This window comes from Aquila chrysaetos, chromosome 1 (genome assembly GCF_900496995.4).
Source record: "Aquila chrysaetos chrysaetos chromosome 1, bAquChr1.4, whole genome shotgun sequence".
NCBI classification, from domain to species: Eukaryota; Metazoa; Chordata; class Aves; order Accipitriformes; family Accipitridae; genus Aquila; species Aquila chrysaetos.
Genome location: NC_044004.1, coordinates 69199058 through 69218229, shown reverse-complemented (window position 1 = coordinate 69218229; position 19172 = coordinate 69199058). Strand labels below are relative to the sequence as shown.

General features: G+C 37.8%; 2 protein-coding genes across 5 annotated transcripts in view; one reads left to right on the top strand and one right to left on the bottom strand.

Moving 5' to 3' along the window:
• The window catches only part of ANAPC10 (anaphase promoting complex subunit 10), a 39763-nt gene extending 39617 nt beyond the window's left edge, over window positions 1–146 (bottom strand). Inside the window, exon 1 of the mRNA XM_030026857.2 lies at window positions 12–146. The gene's annotated coding sequence lies outside the window, so the exon portion shown is untranslated. The remainder of the gene's footprint in view (window positions 1–11) is intronic.
• ABCE1 (ATP binding cassette subfamily E member 1) lies at window positions 52–17193 on the top strand. Of its 4 annotated transcripts, none has more exons than XM_030026820.2 (18): window positions 52–168; window positions 6078–6245; window positions 6560–6645; window positions 7173–7270; window positions 7659–7776; window positions 9766–9903; window positions 10073–10142; window positions 11285–11381; window positions 12320–12409; window positions 13014–13135; window positions 13824–14045; window positions 14511–14570; window positions 14655–14713; window positions 14885–14995; window positions 15092–15234; window positions 15328–15450; window positions 16547–16658; window positions 16890–17193. In XM_030026820.2, exons 2-18 carry the CDS (start codon window positions 6143–6145, stop codon window positions 16935–16937), a joined length of 1800 nt encoding a protein of 599 aa, XP_029882680.1. In that variant the 5' UTR covers window positions 52–168; window positions 6078–6142; the 3' UTR covers window positions 16938–17193. The 4 variants fall into 4 exon arrangements, with proteins under 4 accessions (XP_029882680.1, XP_029882655.1, XP_029882674.1 ...); XM_030026795.2 differs by lacking the exon at window positions 52–168 and adding an exon at window positions 220–361; XM_030026814.2 differs by lacking the exon at window positions 52–168 and adding an exon at window positions 225–360 and having other exon boundaries at window positions 6062–6245.
• Window positions 17194–19172: the final 1979 nt, after the last annotated feature.

The window sequence follows — 19172 nt, the reverse complement described above, 5'->3', positions numbered from 1 at the left end:
AGCGAACACACCTCGCGCGTAACGCGCCCCTCGCGGCGGCGGCGTCACCCGGAGATGGCGTCACCAACTGTCGCGCCCCCAGCGCGCGGACTGACGCCGCCAGTGCCGGGAGGCGCCGCTCTCTCTCTGTCGCTCGCTCTCTCCCTGAACGGACGCGCTGTCTCTATGGTGAGGCTCCCTTCTTTCCCCTCTTCTCTATGGTGCGCGCCCAGGCCCCTCCCTGCGGGGGCGGCGGCCATCTTGGCCGGGTGGCGGCGGCGGCGGGAGCACGTTGCGTGCCGGCCCGCGGGACGGGGGACGCGGTTCGCCGCTGCGGCCCGGCCGGGGAGCGGGGGCGCCTCGCTCTCTCCCCCATCTCCCGGTAAGCGGCCTCGGAGGGGGCGGGTGGGGGGGATACCGGCGTTCTCGCACGGCGGGGCGGAGGGTAGGGTAGGGAAGGGGCCCCCCTCCCCCTGCCGGGAGCAGCCGCCGGCTTCCCGTGCTGCCGGCTCTGTCCCCGCCGCCGGGCTGGGCCCGGGGGTCGGTTCTCCTCCCGCGGCGCCGGGGCCTGGGGCTCGCCCTCACCCACCGCGGGAGCGGGACCGGCCGACCGCCCCTCGCCCGGCCCTCGGGGCCGGCGGCTCCCGGCCCGGCCCGGCTGCGCGGTAGCGCCGAGCCGCCCTGAAGTCGTTGTCGTCCCCCCCCCCCGGCTCGAAGGGAGCCGGGCCGCACGCTCCCTTGAGTCGGGGACTCGCTCCCGGCGTGGGCACGGCCCGGTCAGAAAGATGGGCCCGTGTGGGGTGGGTGGGAGGCCGTCCCTTCCCTGGCTGGCACTGCCCGCACATGCAGTTCGTCGTCTCTGGCCAGTTGCACGTCATCTTCCAGTGCTTTGCCTTTTTTTTTTTTTTTTTTTTTTGGTCAGCCGTCCTGTGCCATGCAGCAGCAGTGGGGTGTAAGGAAAACGTTTCCTTCTGCGGCTGGGTTCAGCCGCAGGAACCGCTTTGGTGTGGAGACCCTGCGCGGGCTCCTCGCGTTGTGGGGACCGGGGAAGGGAATCCCGGTATTTTACTCCTGTGAAAGCAGGGGACTTCCTCTGCTGGAGGAAAATGCCATGTTTTGCCTTATTTCGGGGGAAAGTTAATATCCACGCGCGTGCTTGTGTGGTGAGGAGATCAAGACTTCTTGCAGGTTTGTTAAGGTCATAGGATAAGGTTGGTTTTTTACAAGATACATGTAAAAACTAAACAAAAACTCGGCAGGGCTTTTCTCTAGGACCGTGGTACTGTTTCCTCTCTGGAATGAACATAGTTACTTCACCTGCAAGTTCCTGTGAGAGTTTTCAAGTTCTAATTTAAGCTGCTCTGCTACAGTTTCTTAAACTCTAGTCCTAAACCAAGTGGTCGTGAAATACTTCTATAATTTTCATGTGGTAGATTGCTAATTTATGGGCTTATTCCCATGCATTTTACTTCATGTTAAAAGGAAATATTAAAGATTGAGCGATAATTAATACTGTTCAGCACCAGCTAAACACACCCACTCGTTATGCTGCGTCAGTATATTTGACCATATGCTTCTCATGTTAACATTGTATTTATTTTCATATTCATGTCATGCCTTATGAGTAATATAATGAGTTAAGTACTGTAGGGAGGTTTGGGGCTTGTTTAAACTTCTTGTATGTTGTCTCAGTTTCTAAAATGTCAAAATCTTAAGCATAGACTAGTTCTTAATACTTAGTAAATTTCGTTTGTACTTGTAGCATTTACTGTTATATCTGCTTTGACACTTATAAATGTAGTGATCTCTCATATGCAGTTTGAAAATCTGTTCTTTGTCTTTCATTTAAATTTTCTTTGGGTATTCTAGTTCTTAACTTTCTTGTTCTTGTTATGGAGTGACTGTACGTAGTCCATTAGCAATGGATTGAGAGGTAATTCTTGAGGTTAATTATTTTCAGAGGAAAGTGCAAATGCTACTCATTTTCACTTCTTTCCACAATATTTATCTTTGAGGTCTGATGCAATGTAATGTAAGAAAATGTTAACTGCTTTTCTGCAAGGTAACTGAAGTATGGCTCAATTCTGAACACAGATTTCGCCTTCACATCATTTAATTGAGTTGTCTCTGGTTATGTTTCAGTCTTCATTTACTTTTTTTATGTTTCTTTGTTTAAGTCTGAATAATTCAATGCAATTACAAATCCTTCTTGGTCACAATTGATTTGACTTAGTAAATTCTAATATAACTCTAATGCCTGTGAAAGAAATAAATATTGGTATTTCTTAATGCAAGTATGTTACATTTGTTCTACAGACTGTACATGGCTGTTACCTTTTGTGACAGGTAGCAAGGGTTGCTTACGTGCTCTTTTTCTTAATTTCTTCTGGAGTGTCAAAGGTAGCAGCTGTGTCAGAGAGCTTAGAACACTGACTTAAAATGCTTGTGATAACATGTTCTGTGTCTTATTTTGGGGCATGTTTTAGTTTGTATTAAGTGTCATAATTGGACTTAATGGACAGCTTTTGGCTTCAATAAATGATACTGTTATGGTCTTTAGAAATTTTAGAATTCCCTAATTGAAAAATCATGCTTTACTCTGTAGTTAGTAACAAGTTAATATTTTCACACTTCGTTTTTGTTCTCTTCTTCTTGGTTTGGAAAGCAGAAATACAGACATGAACTTAAATGCTTCTGAATACCAGTTTCTCCTGCCCTTAAACTGCTGACTACACTTAACAATTACTGGTATGCTGTATTGTAGTGTATGCATACTGTATGTGTTGCTGACCTGTGTTCAGTGTACTGAGAATTCTGCTGTCTGCACCTTGAAATCAGGTGATCCTATTTTGTATGTTAAGTTAAATGCCACCAAAGTAACAGCACATAAAATACGTAACTTGAGTTCAGTCTGGTTTTGGACAGTGTTGTTTAATTTGCTCTAGACTGTCAGTTCTAAGTAGAAATTAATATTTTCTCTTGTGGACAGCTATCATCATAGACATCAGGACAGTCCTGGAGATATTGCAAAAGTGACAGAAGTCACTAATATTTTTTACTGAAAATGGTTTAAGACCACTGCAGGGTTTTGGATAAACTGACACTTCTATCATGTAGATGGGAGCAGGGAGGCATGAGTGAGTGTATGTCTCCATGCCAGTTCATTAGTTCTATTCCCCCCCACCAAGTACTGTATAAATGCTTGGTGTGCTTACTTCTGTGGCCCCTTCAAAGCTCTTTACCACAGACAGGCACTTTCCTGTATAAGTAAGTTAGAAGAAAAAACCCAATCTTAGGCTGTTTTATTACTTACCAACCACAGTCTGATTCAGCAATGGGTAGTAGTGTTAACTTTAGCCTGATTATCCCACCAAGACTGGGTGGAAAGCTTGCTGAGGTAGGTGGCAATAACTGTTTCAAGCCATATTTGACTTGGTCTTTTAGAGCAAACCCCACCCCACGCTCCCGCTTTAAGCCGAACACCAGACTGGAAGGGTGGATAGCCGAGGGGAGAGTTTGTCTGGTCTGCTATCTGTACTGCTCAGGCAGTAACCTCAACGAGAGGTTTGGGAGGTTGGACAGGGGAGGCAAGCTCCTGAAGTATGGCAGCTTTGTTTTCTAGAGCGTGCTTTTGTAACCCAAAGAAATAGTTTACATGCTAGTTAGAGCTACGATCACTAGCAGGGAGAGCCTTGCCCAGAAGATAGACAGTGTGGTCGGTCTGCTCAGGGTACTCAGTCACACAGGCGTTGTTGGAGAAATGGCTGACCCAGATTAGGCACTTCCCTTGAGAAACCAAAGAGAGAGTGAGTGATTCACCCCCAAATACTCTGTGCACTGCAAACTACAGGACTTCCGTGAAAAGCACTGGGACATATTCCCAAAGAATGTATCTTTATTTGAAGCACTGACAAAAATCCAGTATTTGTCTCCTAGAACATTATTACCCTGACTCAAACATCCTTGTAGTTTTTAAGAATAAGACTTTCAGTTTCTTATTTTCTTATGTAAGAAAAATGTATTAACATGAGAATTGCAAACCCATGATTCCATGTCTGTTGGCCTGGTCTATGGATATAATTGCAATGTTCAGCCATACTTTGTCAATCTGGTCTGCCGATACAGAACTGTAAAATCACTTCTTAAATTTTTTTTAAAATATTCAATCATTTATTGAAAACATCCAACTATGTTATTAGGACTTTTTGGCTTAGGAAATGTTAAAAGATTAAAGAAAAAAAATTGAAATATTAAAAGTAGAAACTGCCGCAATAAGGTTGGAAGCATGACTAATAATTACATTCATTTATATCTGATGAAGAATGTCTTTGGACATGAATTTAAAAATACTTTGGAAATTGAAAAGAGAAATAAGACTACCACTTTTAAAAGGAACCACTTATTATTACACAGTTATGAATATTCTGGCTTTAAAGATACAATAGCATCTTCATTTCTGACCTTTGCTCCCTGTTAGGTGCCAGTCTCTTCCTTTCTTCTGTGTTACAGTAGTGTCAGTAGGATTCCTTCCGACTAAAGTTCACAGGTAGGTTTAGGGAAGGATGGAGTATAACATGATAAATGTGCCATACACCTATTTTATTCCTGCTTCTCTCAGGAGATTGAAAGTCAAGACCTTTCTTCATATAATACCCGTATGTAATAAACAGTCTCTAAACCACTGCAGGATACTTTAGTGGAGCAAAGATGAACTGGGCATCCAACAGAAAATACTTTCTTTAATAAGAAATGTTGGAATCCTTTTCTTGGAAGGAAGTGCATGTGCGGACAGTGTGGAAACCTGAAGTATTTCAAGACTGCGTCCCAGCTACATCTTTGAACTACTGATAAGTATTGCATTGAATTGAAATTATTTTGAATTGGCATGATCTGTAGGGCTGCCATCACTTTATTTAATGGTGTTGAACTGGAAATGCTTTGTACTTTTTTTATGGTCTTTCTTTAGACCTAAAAAAAAGAGAGCCTCGTAATTCAGTTGTCTTTGTTGTTCTGGAGTAGGAGCAAATAGAGGGAGCTGTCCTTACTTGTGTGTTGCTCATAGGAAGATAAAGTCATTATTACCGTTATTCTCAGTACTATGTGTGAATATGGCAAAGGAAATATAAAAGCACTTAAAAATACATTCCACCTTTTTTTATCTATCAAGACTTAAATTTAAAATTCTTTGTTCTTCCCTCCCTTCTGCTACAGTTGTTGACATAAATTCCCAGTACAATCCAGTGCTTGTCAATGTGCATTACAAATATCTAAGCGAGGGAAGAGACAGTTGTGTAGAGGAACACAAGTAGTAATTTCACTTCTTCAAGTGCCTTGATTTGTGATTTCAAGAATATTTAATTGTCTAGTACTCCAAGAGCTTTTTCTTCTAAAAATAAAGTAATTTTTAAAGAATCTTGTTTATTGGTATGTATTATAGACATTGATGCCATATTAGGAAATGCAGAATGTAAGTGTAGTTATTCAAATACTAGTGAAACTCAAGATAGAAGAATCAAACATCATCACGTATGTCTGTTCACATTGCCTGGATTACTTTTTTTATATGCAGCTACAAATTTTCGCCTTGAAAACTGGTTTAAATTTTACAGTATTTTAATCATTTAATTTAGAATATTGGCATACAGTTTTCAAAAGCAATATTATAGCCAAATTCGTGGAGTAATAGTTGTAGTCACAATTTGACTTTACCAGACACTGTAGCATGAACAAGGTTACTTTACACAAAGCATCTTGTGGAACTGAAATTTGCAGCAGTATAGGTTCTTCTGTTCTTACTACAGTGTGCTTTTCTTGGAAACAAATACGTTCACAGATACAATCACAGTTTTTATTTTACAGTGGAGAAATAGTAATGGAATGTAAAGCTGATGTTAAAGATTCGTGCAGTTATTTACACATCAGTACCCTTACTACTTGTATCTGAGACTGCCCTGTTTGCCATCTTGCTTAAAAGAGGAAAAAAATCAAATCATTTTGCTTTTTTCATCTCTGAACTCTGCTAATAATAACTTCAGATATTTATGTTCTTCTCTGTGCTGTCAGTAATTATATTATCTTTCGGATTTTTTTTTCTTAAGATCTGGAAGACTCCCACTATTCCTCCTCATAATTGGTGTACGTGTTTAACCCTGAATTGTGCATTATGGCAGACAAATTAACAAGAATTGCTATTGTCAACCATGACAAGTGTAAGCCAAAGAAATGCCGTCAAGAATGCAAGAAGAGTTGTCCTGTGGTTCGAATGGGTAAGAGATGTAATTTAACAAAGTATTTAAGCAATTGGAGAAGTTTTAAATAACATTCTATGAGAAGGAACTAGTTTTTTATAATTGCTAGTTTTTTGTTTTATCATTCATGCTTTCTTTCCTAAAGCCTTTAGAAGTATCCCTTGAAAGCATGAACAATTCATAGTAATAATGCCACTTTTCAGGTCTTTGGATGATCTGAAGCTTCAGTGTATGTTAATCAGTTACATGTTCCCCTGTGGAATTTAGTAGTACTGGCAAGAATTCTGATTCATCAGAAACTTTCTTGAGTTAATCATATTCTTTTTCACCAGGAAAACTTTGCATAGAAGTCACATCACAGAGCAAAATAGCGTGGATCTCAGAAACACTTTGTATTGGTTGTGGTATTTGCATCAAGGTAAAAGTTAGGCTGCTTTATTTAACGTGATAAAATTCCCTTATTATGCTATTATATTTAGTAATGCGTACTGTAACTTCAAAAGGCAATTTTGTTTCCCTGAATAATTAGACCTTGCTAACTGTTATTGTTTATAGAAAGTGAAGTACTGTGTCAGTTTACTGAACTGGTTGGGTTGGAGGGTGTGGGTTGTAACTTTTTGTTTGTGGCTTTGATTTTGTTTGGGTTTGTTTATTTGTGGCTATGAACACCTAGCAGTAGAAAGATGTTTTTGTAAAAGAGCTAGAGAATACACCTAGTGTGCCTTATTTCTATTGTAGACGGACGGTCTAAATTGCTAACTATTTAATTTTAAAAATGTGGTATAGAACTTCTTGTTGAAGTTGACTATGTAAATGAAAGTGAAGTAATTTGGTAAAAGTTCTTTTAAAAAGTACTTAAATGCACAGCTGGATGCAGTACAGAACATAGCATTTTGTTAAACTGTTTGTGTGCACTAGTAATCTATAAATTTATTTCAATTACAGAAATGTCCTTTTGGAGCCTTGTCAATCGTTAACTTACCTAGCAACCTGGAGAAAGAAACAACGCATAGATATTGTGCCAATGCCTTCAAACTTCACAGGTATTTTATTTTTCAAATCAATGTAAAAAAAAAAAAATTCAAGTTTTTGATAGTCTAAACATAGTGCACATCAAGGTGTTCTTGGTTATTACCTCAGTAGCTTCCTTTTTGAATGTTAATTACTTTTTTCTTATGAAAACGTATTATAATAAAATTATAGTTCTCATTGTACAGACCTTCTGTTTAAAGAACAGACTGCTCTTAAATCTTCCTTAGGATCTTCTATTTTTAATGACTATTGATTTAACTTGAATTATATATTGGCAAGTTAACAAAGTAGGCTGAAATAATCAGAAAGTCTGAACACAGGTTGTAACATTTACTTTACCACCAGATGCTGGTGTCTAATGGCATTAATGTAATCCAGAGTTATCGATGTTGTGTACAGGTTGCCTATCCCTCGTCCAGGTGAAGTACTGGGATTGGTTGGAACCAATGGTATTGGAAAATCAACTGCCTTGAAAATTTTAGCAGGAAAACAGAAGCCAAATCTTGGAAAATATGATGTATGTATCAGCGGTAAAATAGAGTTGGCATTATAGATAGCTGTGGTTTGGTTTTTTTTTGGTTTTTTTGCTGAATTTTCATGTCTGTGAACGCAATAGACTTTGCAAGGGCATTGGCACTTTCCTTATTAACAGCCAGTGACCTACTCCACACAGAAACAATAGTGGAAGGATGTCGTTAACAAAGGCTTTTTTGCAAATTCTGTATATCTTTCAAGACAGATAAGGGTGCTAATTATAATTGTAACTCACTAAAGATAAGTATCAGGTTTCTGTCTTTAAGTCCCACTTAAGGTTTTGGGTGTTTTGGTTTTTTTTATACCAGTCTTTTAAAATCTCGGCTTTTTTTCTGGCACAATTTACCTGTTCCCCATCAAGGGATTTAGGTAGCTCAAGTTTGGGAGTTTCTTCTCAGTTCAACATTGTTTTTTGTCTGAACAGCTCTAGTGTCTATGAGCGCTTACCACGTATCCTTGTGATCTCTTAGGCTTTTTTATCTTTGATTCTTTTGAAGATGATATCTTAATATGTTGTTATTTTAAGTTGTTGTTGAAGATATTTCCCACTGTACACTTTAATACTGAGTTCTGAAAATCCTTAGTTTCTTTATATTGCTAGGTACTTAGAAATTTTGATAGCATTTTTTGAGAACCAGATATAGAACAAGTTGTAATCTCCTGGTCTTCATGGGAGATCACAATCCATTTTCCTATGTATTTATACTAAGTCAAACTGTGCAGCCAGCAAGCAAAATAATTTACAGGGGTTTGTTTACCTAGCAGTACTCCAAAGAGTGAACATTATTAGATAAGACATAGATAATAAGTATTGTGACTCTTCTTATCGGACAGTATTTCATTTATCACCTTCTCACCTTCAAATCACGTGGTGACACTTGAATTCTGATGCTCACTTTTGTCCTTCGGGAAGGACTTGTAGGAACAAGTGTGTTCAAACTTTCTTCATCAGTTTCTTTACCTAAAAGAGTAATGTTTTAATAAATTGTTTGTTTCATGGCTGCCACTTAAAACTGCAAAGAAATAATCATTTCCCCGCTACGTTTTCCATTCTCTTTCAAGTTTCGTTTATGTTATTTTGTGGACTTCTTGTTTCAGGTGGTAGTATTGCAGAAATAGCAAAACTTTTGACTTTCTGAATGTGTACTTAATTGAATTACCATGCTTCCAAAATCAGACTTTCCTGTGAAGAGCCAAATCATTATGACCACAGAAACACGTGGTATGAATTGAATCTTCCATGTTGCTTCTGCTCTAAAACTTACGAAGCATTTTCTCTGTGTATTTGCTTGGTTTGGAAATATGGCTGTGTCACTCTGTTTCCGTACTGTTTACCATCAAAATAATTAACTCGGCAGCATTCAGAGTAGTATGCTGTGTAAAACAAAACTGTACAAGTTGGGACATTTCCTGGGTGATTGCTCTGAACAGTTCCTTCTTTTTTTTTGTCATTTTTCCTTTGTCATCTTCTGTTTTCTTGGAAGTGTTGCTAGAAGTGGAGAAAATGACCAAATTTATTGCATCTTTTGTGCAAGTTGATTTTACCTATTCAACCCTTTTCCTTTGGATTGGCTGGATCAGATAGCTAATAAGTGCAGTTGCACTAATCCATACTATAATTTTCCCCATGAAGTAGTTTCACTCATAGCTTCTTAACTGTCTGAGGACAGTTTTGGATATCCTAGGTGCAAATTTAAAATGCTTTTTCTGGAAAGGGCTAGTGATAGTGGACCTGGAAAAAAAAAAATCTGAACTTCTGCCTTCCATTTTGCAATTCTGTTTTTTTTTTTTTTTTTTTTTAATGGAAACTTTGCAGAGGCAACATAAGTTTGGTAACTAGCTTTTATCCAGGCTTTTTTTAAATCTTGCAAGCATATTCTATTTGCTGTATTGATTGGAATTTTAAAATTAGATATTTTTGGTGATGTTTTTAGAATGGTGTAAGTAAACACAGGCTTTAATTTTGTCACAGGATCCACCTGACTGGCAAGAAATTTTGACTTATTTCCGAGGATCTGAATTACAAAATTATTTTACCAAGATCCTGGAAGATGACCTGAAAGCTATCATTAAACCTCAGTACGTGGACCAGATCCCTAAAGCTGCAAAGGTGAGAAATTTCGTGAGCTAATAGAAAGCTGGGAGCTTCTCCTGTAATACTTCTCTTGTGTTTAAAGATTTTATTTAGCAGCATAATTCAGTGTCAAAAATCCACTACTGTCTGAAATTTTTCATGTTGAAATAATGTTTTGGGGTTTTTTTTATTATTTAACATGCAGGGAACAGTGGGATCAATTCTGGATAGGAAGGATGAAACTAAGACACAAACTGTTGTATGTCAGCAGCTTGGTAAGTAATTTTGTAAAGTCAAACTTCAAAGCATTTGAGAAATTCATATTTACTGAAAAAATAAAGTTACTACTAATGTAGTAGTAGATAGTAGATTTTCAATTATACCAATTAAAAAAAAGGAGAGAAAAAAAGTAAAAGATGCTTTAGTTTAAAGCCTAGGGCTTGCTGTAAACTTATCTGAACCAATGCAATCTAGTGGCAAAGGCAACAGAATCTAATGCAGTTTCTGTTTCATGGTAGAAAGTGTTTCATTTTTAAATCTGGAAAAATTCCAGCTACCATCTGCTGCTCTTGCTTGCTTACAACTCTGGCAAAAGCTTGGCATCCTTTCTTGTGAGAAGCATTGCATATGGAAAATATTGATCCAAATACAAAAAACCCTTTTTTTTTTTTTTTTTTTTTTTAACCAAAAAAAGCTGTATATAGCTAATTATAATAGGAGTAATACTGACTTCTGAGTCAATTCTGACAATAGACTTCTGAGAACAACGCAGTTAAGAAGAACATCTGCATAGTCCAGCCCTGGTAGTTTTTTGTAGGTGTTTTGAATTGAGTTGTTACTAAATATAGCTGTTAATTTAGGTGTCACTAAATTAAGAATAAGGTTCTTTCTGGTAGATCTGGGTGGTAAAGGTGGGGCTGCATTATGCCACCAAGATCGTGGTCTTTGGGTCCCACTTAACTTGCTAGTGAAACTATATTCTTGAAATGTGTATTCTGATGAGAAAATACTGGCTTCGCCCATTTGCTGTAACATTTGGGGGACTTGATTTTCCTGAAAATGAGAACTCTTCAGCCAGGTCTAACAAGAAACGCTTTTCAAACTGGTAGAGTTTCTTTTTAGGGCCAGAAATCTTTACCAAATACATGGTGGGAAAACAAATAGAAATGTAATCCTTCTGCATGATAAGAAGGAGCCATACAAATTAATCGGCTAATGCTGCAGAGAAGCTGTAACTTGCTGTGACTTAGAAATAGCATTATGATACCTCTATATAAACTGAACACTTATTTTACTTCTTTCTGGTTTTTTCCTCTGTGTAGGATGTCTGCTGTGATTATACATGTTTCTGTAGGTAATAAAAATATGAATTGTTGTTTTGGCTGTAACATATCTAAAATTAACCACTTATTTGCAGACTTAACCCATCTGAAAGAAAGAAATGTTGAGGACCTTTCAGGAGGAGAACTTCAGAGATTTGCTTGTGCAGTTGTTTGCATTCAGAAGGCTGATATGTATGTTTCATTTACTTCTGTTACACATTGCTTCTATTAATCTGTCTCAGAATATGGTCCTCTAATTTACATTTATTGTTAGAAATACTACTTTTGTTTAAAATATTTAAACAAAAGTATTTTTTAAAAAAAAGTTTTTACCAACTCAGCAGCCGAGATCCATATTTACTCCATATATAATCCCTGGGTTTTTTATGCTTTAATTCATCTGACTGGAAATAGCTAATTTCAGAGGCCAATGATAATTTTCAGCATCACAACTTCATAATCTTTCCCGAATCCTACATAAATGTATCCTGTTTGACAGCGTACCTCACTTAGCCTCTCCGAATAAGAAATGGACAGATCCTTCCCCACCTTTGGGGACTCGGGTCCCTCTTCTCCTGTCTTGCAACCAGGAAATTACTGTCTGGTCTATGCTGTTTCCTGACTCCTTGGGACAAAGAAAGCAAGATCAAAAGAGTTATGGGGGTTTGTTTTTTTTGTTCTGCTTTGATTTTTCTTTAATTGTTTTGTTTGGGTTGTAGGGTTTTCAGTTGGTGTGGTGGGTTTTCTTGTTTGTTGTTTTGTTTTTCTCTTTTGGAAGATATCCTTCTTCCAGTCTCCTAAAGTATTTTTGCACTTTTCGGTTCATGTTAAATTTAAGCTGAATCAGAACTGAGTGCACAGGATTCCTAACTGATTGCTGATTTCTCGTAACATTTGATAACTTTGTCAGAGCTTTTGGCAAAGTAATACTTAACTCGAACCGTTTAACAATTTCACATGACAGTTAACAGAGATTCAAGGCAGGTGTCAGTACATAATTCCCATTTTTGTCTCTCTTAATATAAATAATTTTTTATTTCTGTGTATTTAATGATTGAAATGTTAGTATTAGGTTTGAATGTGTAGAAAGCTTGCACTCATTAGGACTTCATTCTTTCTTTTGGGGCTAGCTTCATGTTTGATGAACCTTCTAGCTACCTAGATGTCAAGCAACGCTTGAAGGCTGCCATTACTATTCGATCCCTAATAAACCCTGACAGGTAAATACAAACTTTAAACACTCTGCTAGACTGTAATAACAAGTGACTGTTTCCAGAGGGAAGAAACATCCAGTCCATCTCCCTAGAGTGCTGACTTCTCAGTATGGTACTATTAGATGTTTAAAATGTTCTAAGTCAGTAATATTCTATTCCTTTGCATTTTGTAAAATTAGTTCCTATAGTTTCTGTACTATTTCAGCATTGGGGTAAATTTTATAATAACGAAGTGAAAATATAGGTGGTTATTTTTCACCTGAATATTGCTGTTCCATCCCCTTCTCACAAAGATTTTTTTTTTTCTTAAAGTGCGCTAAGTATTTTTTGCTCCAGTCAATCAATATCCTTCCATTTACTATACATAAAGAAGCTGCCAGTTTACACTGAAGATGGACTTTCAACTTGTCATTCACAATATCTGTTTATTGGACAGTTTAAAAAAAATGCTTATCAGAGATTTGAACTCTTTTATTTAGTGTAAAGCTAAGAAACCGTACTAAATGAAAATCAGGTTGATAGCTTTTGCTTATGCAAGACTAGACTAAGAAAGAAAGAAAAAATGTTTTGTATTGAAGTATAAAAGCATCTCTCTGGCTCTATTTTTCAGGTACATTATTGTTGTAGAGCATGATCTAAGTGTGTTAGATTATCTCTCTGACTTTATCTGCTGCCTGTATGGTGTGCCAAGTGCTTATGGTGTTGTCACTATGCCTTTCAGCGTAAGAGAAGGTAATTCTTGCCATATTTCTCTTTTTAAACATACCAAAAAAATTCTGTGGAAGAAAAAAAATGTGCCAAAATGCTAGTTGTCTATTATGTGAACACGTCTTCCTCCTGTTACAGTTCAGTAACTAAAAAAATACTGGTTTAGTTTGTGCAGAATTTCTGTTTTATGTGATCGTAAATTTGTAACTCAACCCAAAAGTCTTAATTATGAAATGCCCTTTGTCTCTTGCTATGGACGTAATTTTGATACTTGCAGGTGTTTTGTAAACAGTGTGGAGTTACACAAAAGACCCTATAAATAGTAGAGAAAGGGCAGGAGACAGTTTGCACAGTACAGAGGTACGTAGTGTTCAACTGAATTGACCACACTTGTAGCACTGAGACTCAGTAATAAATGTTTTTGTGAGAATGGGTCCAACAGCAGTAGTTTCTTTAAACCCTACACACATTACTAATACTAGGTTTTCAGGAGGAGCTTCTGTATCCTTCCTGTAATTTCAGTAAGATTTTTCTTCATTCAGTTTGCATAAGGTATATGCTTTCAAATAGGACATTTTGTTGCCTCTTTTAACATGCCATTTAAAATCCAATGTTCTCCTTATCTGATTGGAATTTACAGCCAAGAATTGAAATTCATCTTGTCTTGTTTTGTTGTAGACCTTTTTTAATGATCTTTTTCCTCCCTTCATAGGCATAAACATTTTCTTAGATGGCTATGTTCCAACAGAAAATCTAAGGTTTCGAGATGCATCTCTGGTATTTAAAGTGGCTGAGACAGCTAATGAAGAAGAAGTTAAAAAGATGTGTATGTACAAATATCCCGGAATGAAAAAAAAGATGGGAGAATTTGAACTATCCATAGTAGCTGGAGAATTCACTGATTCTGAAATTATGGTGATGTTAGGGGAAAATGGTAAGTGCAATTCTTATTGGAAACAGCTTCTACAGCCCGAAATATGTTCCTGAAACCCTTTTTCAGTCTGGGAGCCAGGCTTCAAAATTACTGGTTTTGAGTCAGGTTGAACTGCTTGTTTCCTAGTGAAGATGTCACGCCATGAGCTTGCTCTCTAAATAGCAGGAACTTGAAGTTATTGAATGTTAATGATGTCATTGTGTTTGTCTGTTACCCCATTTTAAGAACTTGGATTGGCAGGATGATGATTGACCTGGTGAGCTTCGCCACAAGTCTAGACTATTGTAGCTTTAGATGTCTCTTCCATTTGAAAAAGCAAGTAATAGCAGGTGCTGCTTTCTGGAAGTGAATATAGGAATTCTCAAAGCAGTCTAATTTTTTTGTGTCAGTGACTTAATTGTTAATTTTTAGAGGTCTAAGTTACTAATAAGTCTGAAGTAATATGTAACTTGCATTTTATTTTAGGAACTGGCAAAACTACATTTATCCGAATGCTTGCAGGAAGACTTACGCCTGATGAAGGAGGTAGTGCTTAATACCTTAGTTGAAACCTATTTTGAAGATACTGGAAAGGCTCTTGTTTCCATTACAAATTTTATCTTTTTACAGGTGAGGTCCCGGTTCTAAATGTCAGCTACAAACCACAGAAGATCAGTCCTAAATCTACAGTACGTTTAAGCCTTATTTATTAAATATTGTGTTTGCTATAAAAAGCACGTTCTTAGTACACAGGTAGAATTTCTTTATGCCTGGAACAAAAAGCTCTATTAATTCTATTTCTTCTTGTTTTCTTGTGGTGTGGTGCATAAAACTGAGTGGCAGCATTTTTCTTTTAATAGGGAAGTGTCCGTCAGCTACTGCATGAGAAGATCAGAGATGCCTATACGCACCCCCAGTTTGTAACTGATGTAATGAAACCTCTTCAGATAGAAAATATCATTGACCAGGAGGTACTGATTGCCTTAGACAACATCTTAACTTTTCTTCTTTAATTCTCTACCTGTACCTGAACTAAATATGGCCTTATTCCCCCTCTGCCCCAATAGGTTCAAACATTGTCTGGTGGCGAGTTGCAGCGCGTTGCGTTAGCTCTTTGTCTTGGTAAACCTGCGGATGTCTACCTAATTGATGAACCTTCAGCGTATTTGGACTCTGAACAACGTCTAATGGCTGCTAGAGTCATTAAACGGTAAAGTATACATGATGGGAAAAATACCTGAAATTTTCAGTAGTTTCACAGTAAGTTTATGTTCAGCTCTCATTTTTTTTATTTCTGTTTCAGTTTCATTCTCCATGCTAAAAAAACAGCTTTTGTGGTAGAACATGATTTTATCATGGCTACGTATCTTGCTGATCGTGTGATTGTTTTTGATGGCATTCCTTCCAAGAACACACTTGCGAACAGGTAAGAGACTTGTTTGGATTAGTAAGCAAGATAAGAGGCCAACATAGAAATAAATTGTTTATCAGAAGCATCAACAAAAATAAGGAGGTGAAGCATCCTTGCCTATGGAAATTTAAGCTACACTTAAAGTTACCCAGGAGCGTCCTGGGAGTTCTAGCTTTTGTTTTGAAGCAAGCAAAAGAAAATGGGACTGACCCACACTTAGAGGCTGCCTAGACACAGAGTTGGGGTGTAGTTGGAGAATGTAACCAAGCCCTCAAAAAATAGCCCAGCTCCTGGCTTAAACTAGCCTTAAGCAACTGCACACCAATTGCGAGGAATGAAAAAGGGCCAACTCTAAACTAAGTATGCTTATGGAAGTAACTTTCACCTGTATTAAAAGCAAGCTAAGGGTACATGTATGTAAATATTGAAGTGCAAAGCTTGACAGCAACATAGAATGTGCACCACCTGATTTTACTCTTTCAAAGCTGTCCCTTTTGGTATGTCTACTTTTGTTCCTTTAAATAATTTCATGTAAATTACAGAGACTTTTTGAGGAGCAGCCTTATTAGAAACAAGGCTTTTAGAAAAGTGTAATTACCAAGTACTTATTGTGAGCCAGAAGAAGTAAACACACTGGTCTAGCAATGTTGTTTACTGTGTTTACAACACAGTGCTAGCCTAGTTTTGATGGTATTCCTTCTAAGAACACACTTGTTTGAATTAAAAAATCATGATCATGTAACTGTTTCTCAGCATCCATGTATGTTATGGTCTTTGTTGCATCTTGCTAATGGTGCCACTCTTGTTTTTTTTTTTCTCTTTGAATGTAAATAACTCAGTGTGCCAGCACACACACGTATAGATACGAAGTAAAACGAACAAGTCTGAAGACTTGTAGTGCCATGCTGAGATACTGCTCGAAGATGAGAGTAGCAGTTATGACTTTATCCGAGACACAATTGATTGAAAGTGTAGCCCATCCTATTATGTCAAATACAGATCACACTTGTGTTACCAGATTTGAATGAGCTTAGGATGGAGATCAAAGCTGCCTGTAATCTGCATAGTATAGAACTTCTGAAAATTTAGCTGGAATGTTCTCTCTTAACAGTCCACAGACTCTTTTGGCTGGAATGAATAAGTTTTTATCCCAACTTGAAATCACTTTTAGAAGAGACCCCAACAATTACAGACCAAGAATAAACAAACTCAATTCAATCAAGGTAAGAGAGAAGCACTTTTACAGTAAAGAAGCCATGACTGTTTAATATAAAGCCAGGTTTTAAAACAAGGGACAAAATGAAGACTAACCTGGTAGTTTTGTTGTGCTGGAAAACAGCATGTGAAATGAGTAGTAAGAGTAATAAGGAAAGGAGTATAGTCTTTTATTTCAACTGTGTTCAAGTCTGCCAAAGACTACTTCAGGTAACATTCACCTTTTTTCTCTTCCCAAGGACGTGGAACAAAAGAAGAGTGGAAACTACTTTTTCCTGGATGACTAAATATTGAATCTGAGCATCTTTGTAACTGGCATATAGGAAAGCATATTGGAATCTAAATATTTGTGGATGAGAAGGCTCAAATCAGGTTTTAGAACTCTTCATCGTTTGGAGCTTAAACTCTCTTGCTGCGTGTAACATCCAAGACCAGTAGCAGTGTAAATCCTAGTCTGAGTGAAACTGCCACTTTCTATATTTTGGTGACACAGCCCTATTTTCAGTGTAATAATTTCAAAATAGACCATCTCGAAATTGCAAATGAGTCTCCAGCTTTTTCAAAATTTAAGGGAGGTTTTCAATTCAATATATCCTACTCACATACCAAGTACTGACTGCACTTCATTTTAAAAACTTTGAAGCTGTTTTCTACATAAGAGGGAGGCTTACCAAGAACGTCAAGCTACAGAAATGACTATTTTAAAAAGGCTGAATCTCTGATGAGGGTTTCATAAATAAATATCCTCCTAACTTACGGCTCTTCTGTGACAGTGCAAAAATTCTTCAATAACTAATTCAAAAGTGTGTATATGATGTTGTCATGCACACCTCATAGTGTAGAAAGGAACACACAAAAGATGGAGTACAAACTACATGTAACAATATAAAGGAAGAGTTCTATACCTTTTTCAGTCATTTATCCCTGTGCATCTTTGCAGACCTAGTTACAGAAGAATAAACATAAATAAAATCTTAAAGAAAGTACTAAAATCCTTTCATCTTCGGTAACTTAAACCTGCATAGTGAAGAAAGGTTAATGGCTGTTTTTTCCAGTTGCTTGTTATACAAACTTGACAGTATACATAGGAAGTAGGTTTTTGAGTAATAAAAGCCATGTGTTTCACAAAGTACTGACACCTTGTCAGCAAAGCCTTCTGTACTGTGATAGAGCCATGTAGAGCTAAAAAGAACACTTACCTAACTAAAGCTTGTAACAAATTGGTATCTAGATACAGCTTTGTTAACAATTGACAAGTGTGTATGGCAGCTCACCTCTCAGCACAGGGTGTACCTTAGATTTTGGGATTTTCTAAAAAGCTAAACTGAAACCTTACGCTGTTCATATGCACACAGCAAAGCATACTTTGTCTCTAAGGGCTCTAATAGCACCCTAACTAAAAGGGGATTTACAAAACCAAATCAATGTTTCAAGACAGGTAAGAGAACCCCTTGTGTTGTACTGATTGAGGAGAAAACAAGCATGTTCCACTTTGCAGCCAGCTAGTGAGCTTGCTTAATAAGCCATCCTGTTTCTGTATGGAGTTCACTTTAACACATTAATACTGCTTTGTAATTTGTCTGAGTAGTACTCTGTTTCTCTACTTTGTGATTATCTTAGTTTTTAGAAGTAGGTTAAAATCAAGCATCATTTAGTAGATTAAACATCCTACAAAACTTACCATTTTCAGGGACACATCTACAGTGCTTCCAGCAACAAAGCTGCAGTTTCTAGAAAGGTAATCAGTTCTTGTAGGTAGGGAAACTTGAGACTAAAGTGACCCCTTCAGACTTGCTAGCAGGTGTGAGAATCCTGACCAGCTCCCTCCTGAATCTGTAATTACTGGCACTCACCCTCTTTCCCTGGAGAGATTTAAGTTTCTACAAGGCTGAGATGCAAAGTAGTTTTGCCTAAGGTGAAAGCTTTGATCCTTACTATAGGCAAAAATGAAGGTAAATAAAAAATAGCTTGTTAAAAACCAACTCACATACAAAGTAAGGTCTTCTGGGGAGAGAGAGGAAAAAGTGCCTATATTTAAGGGTTCCTAAACAAATGTTACACAAGTAAGTTTCACAGACATGTAAAAACAACTTTAAGCTACACCTCTTAAAAGTAAGGAACAGCATTTTCCATGCAACAGTTGTCTGTTCTGTCTTCACTGGTGTGCAACAACTGTTACAAGAGATGAAAGAACACATGGCTTTGTTCTTTTATTTACATCTTGGCCTCTTAAGTTACAGAAGACAGCAGTAGTTTGTCTTTTTTTTTTTTTTTTTTTAAGCCATTATGTGTGTTAGTAATGGGTATTTTCTAACCTTGGCAGTATCAGGTATTACATACACTCTACCTCACTATGTCTAACCGACAACAGAAATCCATCCATATTATGCCAACAGAGGTACTCCATGAAGTACAGGTAATGAACACAGCCTTACACCACCACCACCGCTGTGTTTAGAGTAGAAATGCCTCTGCATCTTCTGTCCTAGTGGGGGCAAGGTAAAGATGTTGTTTAGCAAGTA